Below are 15574 nucleotides of genomic sequence, written 5' to 3'. Positions count from 1 at the left end.
GGAGAAATTGTGTGGGCACTAAGTGTTCATGCAGCTGTAACTGCCACAGTCTTCAGCTTCTCTAGAGGTCAAACTTACATAGTGCATGGACCAAGGAAGGCTTCTTCCACCGTGAGTCATAGTGTTAGTGAAGACTGTCTAGCATGGCCTGAGACCCCTGAAAAACACATTCTTAGCAGACAGGATATTCCAGAGCTTAGAGCAGCAATAGTATCTAGACAAGAGCCATAGCTGTATGTGGAATGTGTCAAGTTTGGAGCATTAAGACCTGGTAAGTACCCAAGCAAGTCAGCTAGAGTCTGAACTGGTCTACTTTTCTAGATCAATGCTATATCTTATCTTCAAAGAACCAAATAATACAATGATGCTTTCATATGAACCATCCCTATTTAGTGCCAGAGAGGGTGTGACCCCCACTGCCTGACAAGTATGTTTACAAATATTCTGTTCGCTTGAAGATAATAAAGTATGGGCAAAATCACTTTCTGACATGAAAGTGGACCTAGCCAGATGACGGTGATTATGATGATGATGATGATGATGTGATGATGATGATGATGATGTGATGATGGTGATTATCATCATGATCACGATTATTATTAGTAGTAGTAATAGCAGTAAAAGACAACAAGTTTTAAATAAGCAGTTTCTGGAATTGAGGGAAAGGATAGGGATAGGAAAAAATAGTTGTTACTATAGGAATGCAACGTGGTGGTTTATAGTGTGGGATTGAGCTTTACCTTGACTCTATCAATGGCACAATTTTGATTGTGTACTATACTGTGGATTTGCATGATTTGTCAGTAGAGCATGGTGGATCAAGTTTATACAGGTTTTGGTATACTGTTTCTAAAAATACCTCAAAACATAAAGGTTACCTAAAAAAAAAATTGAAGGAGTTTGACATATTGCATTTTGCAATTGCTTTTTCTGTTGAACTAATTGCTTCTGTTTTCTAAAATAGTTACCCCATGCTTACCACTACGAGTAGATGTCGTACTGATGATTGGTCTTAGCCAAAAAGCCAAGAAACATTGGACAGTATGTACTAAAATTGAAGTGTTAGTAAAAACTCTCTTTTACAATTCTGTTGCACTGATTTTGCCTGCTGTTTGCATTTCTTGCGATTTAGTTATGTGACTGCTGGGTGACTTTATGAAGAGCTTGTGACAAATGTGAATTGAAGTACATAAGGCTTTGGGAAGCTTCTTTTAAGGGGGTTACAATTGATTTCAGTTTCTTTAGGAATGTAATTCATGAGGTTTGTGATTTCCCTCCCCAGGTATCTACGGTCATTAGTTCAGAACTTGCTGTTAATTCAGCGCTTCAAGAAACCCATTACAGAGCATTCACCCAGACAGGAACGGCTTAACTTCTGGTTAGATATAATTTTTGAATCAACAAATGAAGTTACCAAAGGACTCAGATTTCCAGTAAGATATGCTAAATGGGCAGGGGTTGCTTGCTTGTTCCATTGCTGGGATTAAACCGAGAACTGGCACCTTCTAGGAAAATTCCTTACCATTGATATATACCAATCCATGAAGATAGGAAAAAAAAAACTACAGGTTCATGCTATGAAGTTATTAAAACCTCTGAAAGGTGAGAAAACTGCAGTTTGTAATATTTGGATAATAGTTCTCTGTGGAATCAGCAAATGATAAGTTAGCCTCTGGGGAAAAGTTGCCTCTCAAATAGTGGTTCTCAACTGAATGTAATTTTGTTCCACTCAAGGGACTTTTGGCAGAATTTAGAGACATTTTTGGTTGTTAGAACTAGGGGTAAGAGTTGATGCTATGCTTCCATGTATGTGGACCTATCTGCATTGCCCTCGTGGCACGCCTGGGTTGGCTACCCAGAGGCTATTTAAGCTGTGGGCTGGCTTTCCCCGGGTCAGATGATTGTTCAAGGTTCCTAAATAAACTGCATTGAAAAAAAAAAACAGAAAAAAAAGAGTTGATGCTACTGACAATCAATTAGGTATAAGGAGTAGAGAGGATGCTAAATGCCCCCAGTACATAACATAGCACCCTCCCCCTCTCACACACAAGAGCTATCAGGTTCAAAAAATAATAGGGTTAAAACAAAGAGATCTTGTTCCAAAAAAATGTTGTACATGGAATTTAAAGCTGACTTTTCCTAAGCTTTGCTTTGCCTCCAGTGCTACTAATTAATATTTAAATCTTTGGTGTAAAAACAGAATTGCTTTTAGCTTTTCATTTAGTTTTTGTTTCAGTTTTATGGGATTCTCATAAATTTTTATAAGTAAGATATTCAAATATTCTGGAAATTGCATTTCAATAATTGTATTTCATATTTGTCCCCTGAGACTTTGTGAATGTGGGTGTCGTTTAAAAGAATTTCATTAACTACTCAAAAATGTAATTGTTGGAAATGATTATAATTTTTTGTTTCTGGGTAATACATTTTAAAACCTTGTTTAAATTTTAAAAATTCAAACTGGATAGGTAGAAATCAGTAACAAAGCAGACAACTTGTGTAGGCCCTACATAGGTTTGCCATATTAAACATGTCGGTTGCTTTGTTTGGGAGATTCATTTCCTCATCCTCTCTTCCCACCTACATCTCTACCTGCCCTCTTTCTCTCCCCTTCCATTTCTTCTTCTTTTCCCTTCCATATTCTTAACCAGTTAACCAACACTACTGAAGCACACACCACTCAGTTTCCATTTCCCTGCATATGTACATGTTGGTCCTTGCTGGCCACCTGCCTGCTTCCTTATTTCTCTCAAAAACTGTAACTTCCTTCTTTCTTCTGTCACATTTTTGTCTTTTTAAGTTATTGTTTATTACAATTTATTCACTTTGCATCTGTAGCCCCCTCCTTCATCTCTTCTCAGTCCCTCCTTCCCTCCCGTTCTCCCTATATGCCCTTACCCCAGTCCACTGATAGGGGTGGTCCTCCTCCCCTTCCATCTGATTCTAGCCTATAAGGTCTCATCAGGACTGGCTGCATTCTTTCTCTGTAGCCTGGAAAGGCTGTTTCACCCCAAGGGGAGGTGATCAAAGAGCTGGCCACTTAGTCCATGTCAGAGACAGCCACTGTTCCCATTAGTAGGGAAGGCACATTGAGACTGAGATGCCTATGGGATGGGAAGATCTCCAGTGCTCATGGATTGGTAGGGTTAACATAGTAAAAATGGCCATCCTGCCAAAAGTAATCTATGGATTCACTGCAATTCCCATCAAACACAGTTCTTTATAGACCTTGAAAGAACAATTCTCAATTTCATATGGAAAATCAAAAAATCCAGAATTGTTAAACCAACCCTGTACAATAAAAGATATGGTGGTATCTCCATCCCTGATCTCAAACTGTGCTACAAAGCAACAGTAATAAAAATGGCATGGTATTGGCACATAGAAACAGACTGGTAGATCAATGGAGTAGAACCAAAGACCCAGAAATACATGCACACACATACAGATACTTAATTTTTGACAAAGGCCAAACCATACAGTGGAAAAGAAATAGCATCTTCAACCAATGGTGCTGGTCTAACTGGATGTCCACATGTAGAAAAATGCAAATAGATTCATATTTATCACCCTGCACAAAACTGAAGTCCAGGTGAATCAAAGACCTCAACATAAAATGAGACACACTAAATCTACTAGAAAACAAAAAGCAAAAAAACTGAGGAAGAGCCTTGAACTCATTGGCACAGGAGACAACTCCTGTCACCTTTTCAGGCAGGCCTTTCTTGTCCTCCTGTGTGATGAGGCCCAACTTTCCTGTTTCTCTCTTACACTTTTTGAAGTATTAGGTGGCACTGGATTGGATACTCTTGTGCATTCCATGTTCTAGGTGCCCTCATTGGAACAGAGCCCTCATGCAGATAATGACTCACCTGCCGGGCTATAGGCCTGACTCCAACTCAGCAGGGTCATCTGTTGTAGACTGCTGTGCTTTGTAAAAATCTGTTCTCCTTTTAGGTTCTGGTAATAGAACCAAGCAAAGTCTACCAACCTTCTTATGTTTCTATCAACAATGAAGCTGAGGAAAGAACTGTATCTTTATGGCATGTCTCACCCACAGAAATGGTAAGGGAAAAGTCATGAATATCCCTTTCTTTCATATTATTTAATCAATGATTTGATTTTTCAAAGAGAACAAATTTTGTGCTAGTATTAGAATAATAGGCATCCATGTTTAACTTGTAAATTATCAGACTGTTCATGAAAGTATAAGCATAGATGAAAGAAGAGAGATTCTCTATTTTGTGTATGATGGTATAGAATGCATTCGTATGTATGTGGGTGTGTAAGTGGAATGTGCTTGTTTATGTATAATAAATATGAATATAAACCAAGTACAGTTTTGCTGTTTTTTTCCAAAAGTTAGATCATAAGGAAGTAGATACAGGATATAAAATGTTCCTTCATATTTTCAAACCTTGTCCCAATTTCCATCCCCAACTCTAGTGATTTGGTGGACATCACTCTATCTTTTCTCGAAACTCACTTACATGTTTATAATATACATATATGCATTCCCTATTTTATACACAGAGACATTTTAAATTATGGTGCAACCATTCAACATACATTTATTCTGCTTTAAATTTTTTTAAACGTTAGAAACTTTATTTAAGTGTGTGCATGCGTGCATCCATGTGTGCATGCATATGTGTTGTGTGTATGTGTGTATGGTCACAACTTGCATATGAAGGTCAGAGGACAACTTTCAAATTTTGATGTTCTCCTTCCACTGTGGGATTTGGAGATCAAATATCAAATTTAGGTCATGAAGATTGTACAGGAAGTACTTTTACATTGGGCCTAACATTTTTTTCTTTTGAAACTTCTATACATCATTAACAGTTTTTCAGAAAGCACACACCCAGCTACCTGATTTTTTTGTTTGTTTTTCAAAACAGGTTTTCTCTGTGTAGGTCTGGCTGTCCCCGAACTCACTCTGTAGACCAGACTGGCCTCAAACTCAGAGAGATCTGCCTGCCTCTGCCTCTCAAGTGCTGGGATTGAAGGCGTGCACCACCAATGCCCAGCAACCCCTGCCACCTGAATTTTAAAATGACATGTTCCTTACGTTTTCTTATGGGATGGTGTATTTTTCAGTACTTACTGTGTTTTATCTTTTTTACTGATACTCATTAAGATTCATCCACTTTTTTACCCTGGCCAGTGACATGCCAGTGTGCATCTTAGAGATGGGCTTGCCTGACTACAAAATATGTTTAGAATTTCAGTAGTTACTATCAAACCTATACGAGGTTATATTTATACTAACGGTTGCCCGTTAAAAGAATTACAGAGTACTAAGCTGGGTCTTCAGCTTTGTGGTAGAAACAGTATCTTCATCTGTTTATCAAAAGTACTTCAGTGGGTTTTTTCCTTCATAAATTCTATAGTCATGAAGCACAGCACCTGTGACAAGAGCATTAGATAGCTTTATTTGCCATACGTGTGTTTCCATGGAGTATGGGGGGACTTCTACCATTAGCTGGGCATGGGAAGATTTATTTTTTCCCTGTTAGCAAAAAACTGGGATTGATTATGTTATCAGGTAAAAAGAAGCATTATCTTTGCAAATAAAATGCAGCATTGTAAAATAAACAGAGGCTCAAATTCAGATTAGAAATGCCTTAGCAGACATAATCAGACCTCAAGTGAAGGCCAGTAACCTTGTCTAATATTTAACTCTAAAGCAATCTTGTTGTTGAAAATACAGTTAGCAATCATTAATAGGATGAGTTGCCATGATGTGCTTGTATTTTTCCTGCACCGCACATATTAAATACTTGAGTGCAAAAGAGAGACATTTTATATATCTATATTTCATATGGATATAATTTATACACATGTATGTGCTCGAACATAATAGATATGTGTCATTTGAAGAGTGCAGACATTTTATTTAATTTGCTCCTCTTTTTTTCTTTTCTAAAATCTTGTCATTGAGGTACAGGTGGCACCTCCCTAATCTGAAAGTCTGAAATATTCCAAAATCTGAAATTCTTTTAATGTTACTAGTCAAAAATCTTTGGATTTTGGAGCATTTTAGATTTCAGATATTTAGATCAGAGATCTTCAAATATTAAGGTCTATGGAAATGTTATAGAATCTGAAACATTTCTCGTCCCCAATATTACAGACTGGGGAAAGTCAATCTCTATATAAGATATACATGAAAATATGTGCAAATCATAAATGTACAATGTGGTGAATTTACAAGGTAAACATACATCAGAAGACAGCATAGGTCAAAGAGTAGAACATCAGTAAAACTTGCTCCAGTTCCCTTTAGGCAGACTTCTAAGGCCCATGTCCACGTCCTTGAGATGGAAATTCCTATTCCACCCCCTAAACTTGCTTATTTTCATTTACCATGTATGCTACTTAAAATGTAGTGGAATCTTCAAAGTTCATTTCTGTAGTCTCATAATTTCATTGATCTAGATGTAAAATACCTCACATTTTGACAAACGGTTGTAGAAAAAAAAACTAATGCTATAAAAGCATAATGGTTTTGGTATCATGCATTTCTACCAATGTGGCTCCCCTCATTTGAATCCTGGGATGGTTGATGGTTTTGTTTTGTTTTTAAGATTTAGTTGTTATTATGTACATAATGTTCTATCTGCATGTACACCTGTACACAAGTAGAGGGCACCAGATCCCATTATAGATGGTTGTTAGCCACCATGTGGTTGCTGGGAATTGAACTCAGGACCTCTGAAAGAGCAGTAGGTGCTCTTAACCTCTGAGCAATCTCTCCAGCCTGGGTTGATGGTTCTTAACTGAAATTCCCCTTGGTGCATGTGTCTCACTAATAGTAAATAAACGTGTCTTAGTAAAAAATGGAAAAGACCTATCCACAAAGCAAGTTTTCCTTGACAATGAAATGTTTTGTTAAGGTCTTATACTTGTTAGAGGAAATGTTGGAGAGAGCAAATTTTTATTTTTTTCCTGTGAGACACATTCTATATTTGCCTTCATTACAATTTGAAAATCTTCAAAATAGAAAAGCAAGAGTGAGTTGCCTATAGTAAGATGACATTTTTCTTCACAGTTTTATTTTTCCTGGTGGCTTAGGTATGGATGATGGAAAGAGAATACTCTTATACATGTATACAACTTCATGTGATGTCAGTACAGAATGAGATTCAATTCCTGTGATTTTTTTCAATTAAAAATTCAAACTCATTGGAAGTATGAGGTAGTAGTGTGTTAGGAAATACTGAATAACCTGCTCCCTTGGTTGGGAGTCCAGGCTGCTTTATGGTGTTTCATTATTACTATGGTATATTTAATTCCAAAGAACTAATTTCAAACAACCTCAGGACGAACAAGTGGCTTTTCCTATTTAAAATTATTTTCTACAATTATATGTTGGTGGTGTAGTCTTGGCTTTTCTGAAACTATAATGTAGACATTCCTTCTAAGGCCTAACTTTCTGCAAAGTTTAAGAGCAAGGAATGGTGGTAGAGGGAAGAGACAACTATTTTTGAAAGTTGAAACTTGGTATGTAGTGAAACCCATTAGTTTTATTCCCATGCTGTTAAAAAAACAACAACCCCCAATTTCAAAATTTTAACATGATGAAACTTTATGTATGTTTCATGCCATATCCAGACTAGTAGAAGACCTATTCCATCTTGCAATAGCTGGGTAAAAAGAAAGTAGACAATTATTGTATATATTGCATATGGGTTTTGTTGCTTGTTTGTGTAAGAAGAAATGTTATTGAATATTAATATTTATTATTGATTCATCTTTTAGTTAAACAGTGGTTATTCCTAAACCAGCTCTACACCTCAATCACCACACAGAGACTAGGATTTACTTAATTAACCTAGAGCACAATGCTGGGCAATGATTATGTCATCCTAAACCTCCAAGCCTGCATAGTTTCCTCCCATTCAGATTTTCCAACATTAAACTTGCTTTTAGTCATATCTTCAGTCCAATTCATCTCTCCTTCTGGTTCCAAGTCCTGTCCTGCTGGTCTTTGCTCTCCTACTCCTACTCGCTTCTCTCACCTCCCTTCTGGACCAGGAAGGCCCACCCTATTCTCTCCATTGCTCAGCACTGGCTGATTGTTTCAATGACAATTACAGAGAACAAATGGTGGCATGTTTATACAAACTTGAGACAGGTGATACTTAGAATAAGCATCACAATACAATGTCTGAATTGAAACCAGATTGTGGGGGTAGAGAAATCAGCATTTGAATGAACAAGTTTAAATTGTATACATTCCACAAGAACATTATACCAACAAAAGAAATATGTTTTTTTCATGAGAAGATGTTTTCCTTTGCCTTTTTTTAAGCCAGGCTCTCACCTTGTAGTCCTGAGTGGCCTGCAATTTACTATATGGTCTTGGGTTTGTGGCAATCTTTTGCCTCCTTAGTGCTAAGAATATAGACTTATGCCCCTATGCTCAGCTTTCATAAAGGTTTTTCTCACATCCCATTGGTCAGGGCTCCAACATAAGGCCTTATCTAACTGCAGGGAAGAATGAACTTTGGGTTAGCTGTGTGTCCATGGAGAAAGTAAAGTGAAAATAAATGAGTTTTGTCAGTCTTACTTCTCCAAATATTTTTATAACTGAGATGAGCTGTTCCTAAGCCCATTTCAGAGTTTACCTACTGTGTTGACAGAAGATGAAAGACTACTCAATGTGTGTGGTTTTTGTGTATATATCTCAAGCTATGTGTTTTAGATATATATTATTTGCTTTAAACTGGATCAGAGACATGAAATTTCATCTCAGAAAATATTTTGTGTTCCAAATTTTGCGAAGTATATTGCTCTAACTCCTAATCACTATTGAAAACAAACTAGAAAAAAAATAATTAACTATAGAATGAAGCCATAAATGCTACTTTATTGATAAAAAATGAAGCTCTTGACTTCTGTCTTTTATACTTGCAGAAACAAATCCATGAGTGGAATTTTGCAGCCTCTTCTATTAAGGGAATAAGGTAAGAGCATGAGAGAAAAATGTAAATGTTGTTTGACTTAATATAAACACTGTAGGTGTTTAATGTGTTTTAATGTTTCCACTCATTTATAAGCTGTGGTGTTCTTTTTCTTAACAGAACCTAAGAGAATATTTTCTTAGTTAATGCCCCATATGAAATTCATAGTGTACTGCTACTAAGGGCCTCTTGGCTTGTAACATAGTAACTTTTCTAATCCAGTAGAAGAAATGATTGGATATCAAGCTTTAAAAAGAAGTTCTGTCTGTTGACTAAACAAAGAATAGTTTTTTAGAACCCAAAGGTTCAACTGCTCGCCACCCTTGCCCAGAACTCTGGGCTAGGGCTGAAGTGAGGAGTTACTTGCACCTAGTACCCGAGTAGAACCCCTTAGACAGAACTCTGGAGGTAGGGATACTGTTAATGGGAACACAGATAAAATAGTCCAAGAAGTATACCACTTGCTCTTTGGATCAGGAATGGTGAGCATTTGTGGCTTACCCCAAGCCAGGCAAATATATCTCAGCTGCTCTAATCAACTTGCCAGGATGTCCAAAGAAGGGATTTTTGAAGTAGATACGAACTCTCTCCCTTTACTATGCGGCATGGTGAAAAGTCACTCAGCCTCTGTAGGATTCTGCTTTTTCTGATTTAATCAAATCAGGGCTTGGGCTAGAGTTTTCTGTCCTTTCTCTAAAAATATGATTCATAAAACTCGAAAGCCGTTGAATGAATTTCTTACTACCTTCACACCCAGCATGATCCTGTCCCGAACACATTAGTGTTTAAATAGGAATAATGGTGCACTTGTGTAATACTACCTCAAAACCAGGAGATAATGCAAAAGACATTTCAAGACTATCTTATGAGGCAACAGTGTTGTGTATAAAAGGTGTGATCATGGCCTTCTATTTATATCCCTCCATAGAGATACCTCTAACTTTCAGTTCCGCCATCAGTAGGGATTTACATAGGGCTGAACTAGACTTCAGGACTTGCATAATAGGTGTGCTTTGGATGCTATGGTAGTTCTTTTTTGTAGATTCCTTTTGCTCACATATAACCTAACTTTTATTTGTTTTGAATCACCCTGAACTGTTTCTGTTTTAGTACATCTTTGTGTCATCTCTAACATTAAAAATAGTTTAAGAAGCTAGTTATGGTGGCACACACCTGTAATCCCAGCACTCTGGGAGGCAGAGACAGGTGGATCTCTGTAAATTCAAAGCCAGCCTGGTCTACAAAGCAAGTCCAGGACAGCCAAGGCTACACTGAGAAACCCTGTCTCAAAGGCTTCATTTGTTTGAAGAGCTAATTGTATAGATGGTAAACTGGCCTGATGTCTCTGTAGTGCTACTTAGCAGAATGAGGACATGTTTCCCCAATGTGAGTAAAATTTCTAACAGTGAAATCTATAAGTAGAGTATGATGACTTTCATTTACTGGATGTCTTTAAGAAAACTTCATATTTCTGGTTTGAAGGTCTCTAAGTCAGGCCCAGACATTGGGTGGAAATAGACTTGAAAACATTTAAAGGTCTTTCCCAAGTTTACATTGTTTGACCATGAATGTCATGATACTTTCCAAGTGTTGAAATTCCTTTGAGACTAAAATAATTATTTCATAAATAATTTCATAATCCCTTTATGTTTTTGTGAGATTATAAATCCCTAGAAGACAGAGATTATATGTGGTACTCTTTTCTGTTGCCAGTGTTTTTCTTGCCCTGGATGTAGAGGAATCTCTTGATACATGTTAAAGTCAACTGAAAAATACATTTGCAATATAAATGTCTCAAAAAAACAAATTTCACAGAGTAAGAAAGGTAATATTTACTAAAAGATTAGTGAAGCATTGGGGCTAGAGAGAGATGGCTCAGTGGTCAAGAACAATCATTGCTCTTGTAGAGGACCTGTGTTCAGGTCCCAGTCCCCATGTTGGGTGGATCACAATCACCTGTAACTCCAGCTCCGAAGGATCTTTTGTTAAATAATATTTTATTTTTATTTGTATTAATTACAGTTTATTCCCTTTGTATCCCACCTGCAGCTCCCTCCCTCTTCCCCTCCCAATCTCACCCTCCCTCCCTCTTCTCCTATGTCCTTTCCCCAGTCCACTGATAGGGAAGGTCCTCCTCCCCTTCCCTATGACCGTAGCCTATCAGGTCTCATCAAGAGTGGCTGCAGTGTCTTCCTCTGTGGCCTGGCAAGGCTACACCCGCCTCAGGTGGAGGTGATCAAAAAGTAGGCCAGAGTTCATGTCAGAGACAATATCTGTTCACCTTACTAGGGAACCCACTTGGACACTGAACTGCCATGGGCTACCTCTGTGCAGGGGTTCTAGGTTATCTCCATGAATGGTCCTTGGTTGGAGTATCAGTCTCAGAAAAGACCCCTGGGCCCAGATTATTTGGTTGGGCAGAGTGCAGGGAATCTTATGAAAGAAGGGGGAGATAGACCTGGAGGGTACAGGACCTCCACAAGTAGAGCAACAGAACTGAAGGATCTTACAGCCTTTTCTGGTCTCTGAAGAACCTGCACACACACACACACACATACATATATACATAATTTAAAAGTAGAACTACTTAAAAATAATGATTAATAAAATCAGGAATTTAGGAAGTAGAAGAAAATCTAAACTAAATTTTTTCAATGTTCTTTAAAAATTAGAATTGGCATTGTAATGCGTATATATAGGTATTCTTTTTTTGATCTTGATTTGGAGAATTTTATAATACTTTTTTTTCTTTTTTAATTAAATTTTTATTTTTTTATATTAATTACAGTTTATTCACATTGTATCCCAGGTATAGCCTTCTCCCTCATTGCATTTTGTTGTTGTTTGTTTGTTTTTTCTCACTGGTTGTCCTGGAACTTGTTCTGTAGACCAGGCTGTCCTTAAATTAAAGAATCCACTAGCTCTGCCTCCCAGTGCTATGATTAAAAGTGTGTGCCACAGGGGTCTTTCCTGAGACTGATACTCCAACGAAGGACTATGCATGGAGATAACCTAGGACCCCTGCACAGATGTAGCCCATGGCAGTTCAGTGTCCAAGTGTGTTCCATTGTAATAGGAACAGGGACTGTCTCTGACATGAACTGATTGGCCTGCTCTTTGATCACCTCCCCCTGAGGGGGAAGCAGCATTACCAGGCCACAGAGGAAGACACTGCAGCCACTCCTGATGAGACCTAATAGACTAGGATCAGAAGGAAGGAAAAGAAGACCTCCCTATCAGTGGACTTGGAAAGGGACATTCGTGCAGAAGGGGAAGGAAAGAAGGATTGGGAGGGGAAGAAGGAGGGAACCACAGGGGGGATACAAAGTGAATAAAGTGTAATTAATAAAGAATTTTTTTAAAAAATGAATAAAAAGTGTGTGCCACTACCTCTGGATTTGTATTAAACATTCTTATGTTTTGAAATTTTCCAGCCTATCCAAGTTTGATGAACGGTGCTGTTTTCTTTATGTCCATGATAATTCTGATGACTTTCAAATCTACTTTTCCACCGAAGACCAGTGTAATAGGTGAGTTATATAGATAATGTAGGTGTATGTAATGTGTGTTATGGCAGATGATCTTAAAGGATCTTTGTTAGGAAAAAAGGTTTATTAACTGTACTTTTTCTTGACATTTTAATTCATAGAAAATTGTCTTACAGCATTGAAATAAAATCCACATACCTTAAAACCATCTAAAGTATATAAGCTGATGATTTGAATGTAGCTCCTGATTTCGCAACCATCACAATATAATTTAAAAATATTTTCATTTCCCAAAACGAAATCCAGTAGCCATTAATATTCACATACCATAGTATCTTCACCCTCTCTATAAGGTCAGCCCTACACAGCAAGCAACCTACCTTCCGTGAAGCTGTCCATTTTGGACATTTTGTCTACATGTTGTGGCATAATATGTGGCTTTCATGCCTGTCTTCTTCTCTGTAGCATCCAGTTTCCAAGAGTCTTCCATGGCAAACCGTCTATCAATACTTTGCTGCTACTTTGGGGGGCGGGGGTTGAATAGCAGTACTGCTTTGTATAACTAATGGTACATTTTATTTGTCTGCTCATCAATTACTAGGCATGGGGGATGCTTCTAGCTTTTGAATTATGAATTTTACTTCTCTGTACACCCATATGAAAGTTTAGTGAGTATGCAAAGTCTGTAGGGTTTTTAGCATCAAAATACTGAACTTTGGGGTAACTCTTCTCCCACTTTACATTCTTATTAGTAATATATGAAGGTTCCAGTTTTTCCACCTCCCTGTCTTTTATTGTCTTTATTTTTTGTTGTTTGTTGTTTGTTTGTTTGTTTGTTTTAGTTTTAACTATCATAATGAGTACTTGTTTGAATTGCATTGTATGTTGTATATTTGCATTTCCCTAATGACAAATAATTCTAGGCCTCTTTCCACATGTTGAATGAACACTTTTTTGTACCCTGTTTAAAGAAATGTGTGTACAACTCCTTTGCCTAAGAAAAATATGTCCTTTTAATTTTAAAAATGTTGAAAACTATAGGAAAGTCTCAAAAAAGTAAGAATTTCCATGAATGCATTACTCAGAATTCTCTTTTACTACAGTCATTTTACATTGTTTCTATATGCATGTTTGTTTTTTCTAACTAGTAAAGAATAAGCCATAAAAATAATGCTGTACTGCCTCTAAATATTTCAGTGTATTTCCTAAAAACAAGATACCTTCACTTTTATACTTCTTAAAGTTACATAAATAGGAATTAAGATGGACATGGTATTATAATATAGTACAAAATTTTACTTATTTTCATCCTAATGCCTTTTATAACAAAACAAGGTATTTTACCTTTGGTTCACATTCTGATCTAGGATCATGTGCTGCATTTAGTTGCCATCTCTGTATTAGTCTCATCTTGAAGACTTAATACTTTCAAAAAGCACAGGTATCGTTTGTTGCATAGTCCTTTATTTTGGGTTTGTTTGCTGTTTCCTTATAACTATAGGTGTGTTATGTATTTGGGTAGAAATAGTAGAAAAATGATACTGTGTATTGCTTAAAGCCTCATATTAGAGGATAGTCAACATCTCTGTGTTATTCCTGGTAATGTTAACTTGATCTCCTAGTAAAAGTGATGTTTGTTTAGTTTTAGATGGGCTATTTTTTTCATTTTATTATGGGTTACTTATATATTCTCCATACACTCAAATGCAATTTGCTAAGACTTTCTCTCATTCTGTGAGTTGTCTTTTTATGTCACTGATGAGTATCAAAATGTAACTTTTTTAATTATTAGAGTTACCAGTTTTTCTTTTTTAACTTTTTTCCACTTATTATTTTAATCTCTTGGCAGCCTGATCGCTGCCACCTCACTTTTCTCCTCCCAGTCTTGCCCTCATGCCTCCATCCCCGCCCCTGCTTCATTTTCTTGAGAAGGGAAGACACCCAAGTGGTATCAACCAAACCAGGCACATCAAGTCACAGCAAAACTAAGCACATCCTCTCCCACTGGGGCCCGATAAGACACCCCAGCCAGGGGGAAGGAATCCAGTGGCAGGCAACAGTCAGAGACAACCCTACTCCCATTTGTTTTTTCTTTATTTGTTTATATTTCAGGTTTTGGGGCTGGAGATGGCTCAGCAGTTAAGAGTACTTGTGGAGAACCCACAAGAGGCAGCTCACAGTCACCTGTAACTCCAGATCCAGGGGATCTAATGCCCTCTTCTGGCCTCCATTATCACTGCAACACACAAATTATATATATATATATATATATATATATATATATATATATATATATATACACACACAGACACACAGACACACACGGATTAGCAGGCATGCACACACACACAGGCACATGTGCAGACACACCAATAAAAAATAAATTTAATAAAAATGCTTTACCTAATTCAAGGTACTCTATGGTTCTTATTTTTTCTTTGATAAATTTAATATGTTTAGCTGTCACAGCTAGGTTTCTGGTCCATTTTAATTCATTTTATTTATTTACTTATTGTTTGGTGATGTGGTGCCAAGGTACTCTCATGGAAGTGAGAGGACAATCTTCTAGAATAGGTTTTCTCCCTCCACTATGTGGATCCCAGGGATTGGAATTAGATCCTCAGGTCTGGCAAAAAGTAGCTTTACCTGCTAAGTTTTGTCACTATAATCTTAATTAATTTTTAAATATACTATAAGATAGGAATATAACTTTGCACGTTGGTGTGGTGTGTTTGATTATCCCAACACCATTAGTTGAAAATAATATTCTTTTCTCTATCAAATAGTTTTGGCATTCTTAGAAAATGAGTTGGCCCAGCCAGGCATGGTGGTGCACACCTTTAATCCTGGCACTCAGGGAGGTAGAGACAGGTGGATTTCTGTGAGTTCGAGGCCAGCCTGGTCTACAAAGCAAGTCCAGGACACCCAAAGCTACACAGTGAAACCCTGTCTCAATGCTATCCAGTGAAACTCTGTCTCAAAAAAGAAAGAAAGAAAGAAAGAGAGAGAGAGAGAGAGAGAGAGAGGAAGGAAGGAAGGAAGGAAGGAAGGAAGGAAGGAAGGAAGGAAGGAAAAGAGAGAGAAAATGAGTTGGCTTTTAATTTAAGAGCTTCCTTC

The 15574-nt window shown here is 37.3% G+C and overlaps 1 protein-coding gene across 1 annotated transcript in view; it reads left to right on the top strand.

Annotated features, from left to right (window-relative positions):
* The window catches only part of Map3k15 (mitogen-activated protein kinase kinase kinase 15), a 145434-nt gene that overhangs the window by 78131 nt on the left and 51729 nt on the right, over positions 1-15574 (top strand). Inside the window, exons 10-13 of the mRNA XM_060375090.1 lie at positions 1283-1433; positions 3958-4065; positions 8923-8972; positions 12404-12499. Of these exons, the coding sequence (XP_060231073.1) occupies positions 1283-1433; positions 3958-4065; positions 8923-8972; positions 12404-12499 (405 nt within the window). The remainder of the gene's footprint in view (positions 1-1282; positions 1434-3957; positions 4066-8922; positions 8973-12403; positions 12500-15574) is intronic.

Source organism: Meriones unguiculatus, chromosome X (genome assembly GCF_030254825.1).
Source record: "Meriones unguiculatus strain TT.TT164.6M chromosome X, Bangor_MerUng_6.1, whole genome shotgun sequence".
NCBI classification, from domain to species: domain Eukaryota; kingdom Metazoa; phylum Chordata; class Mammalia; order Rodentia; family Muridae; genus Meriones; species Meriones unguiculatus.
Note: the sequence above shows the minus strand (reverse complement) of the source record. Positions and strands in the feature narration are given on the sequence as shown.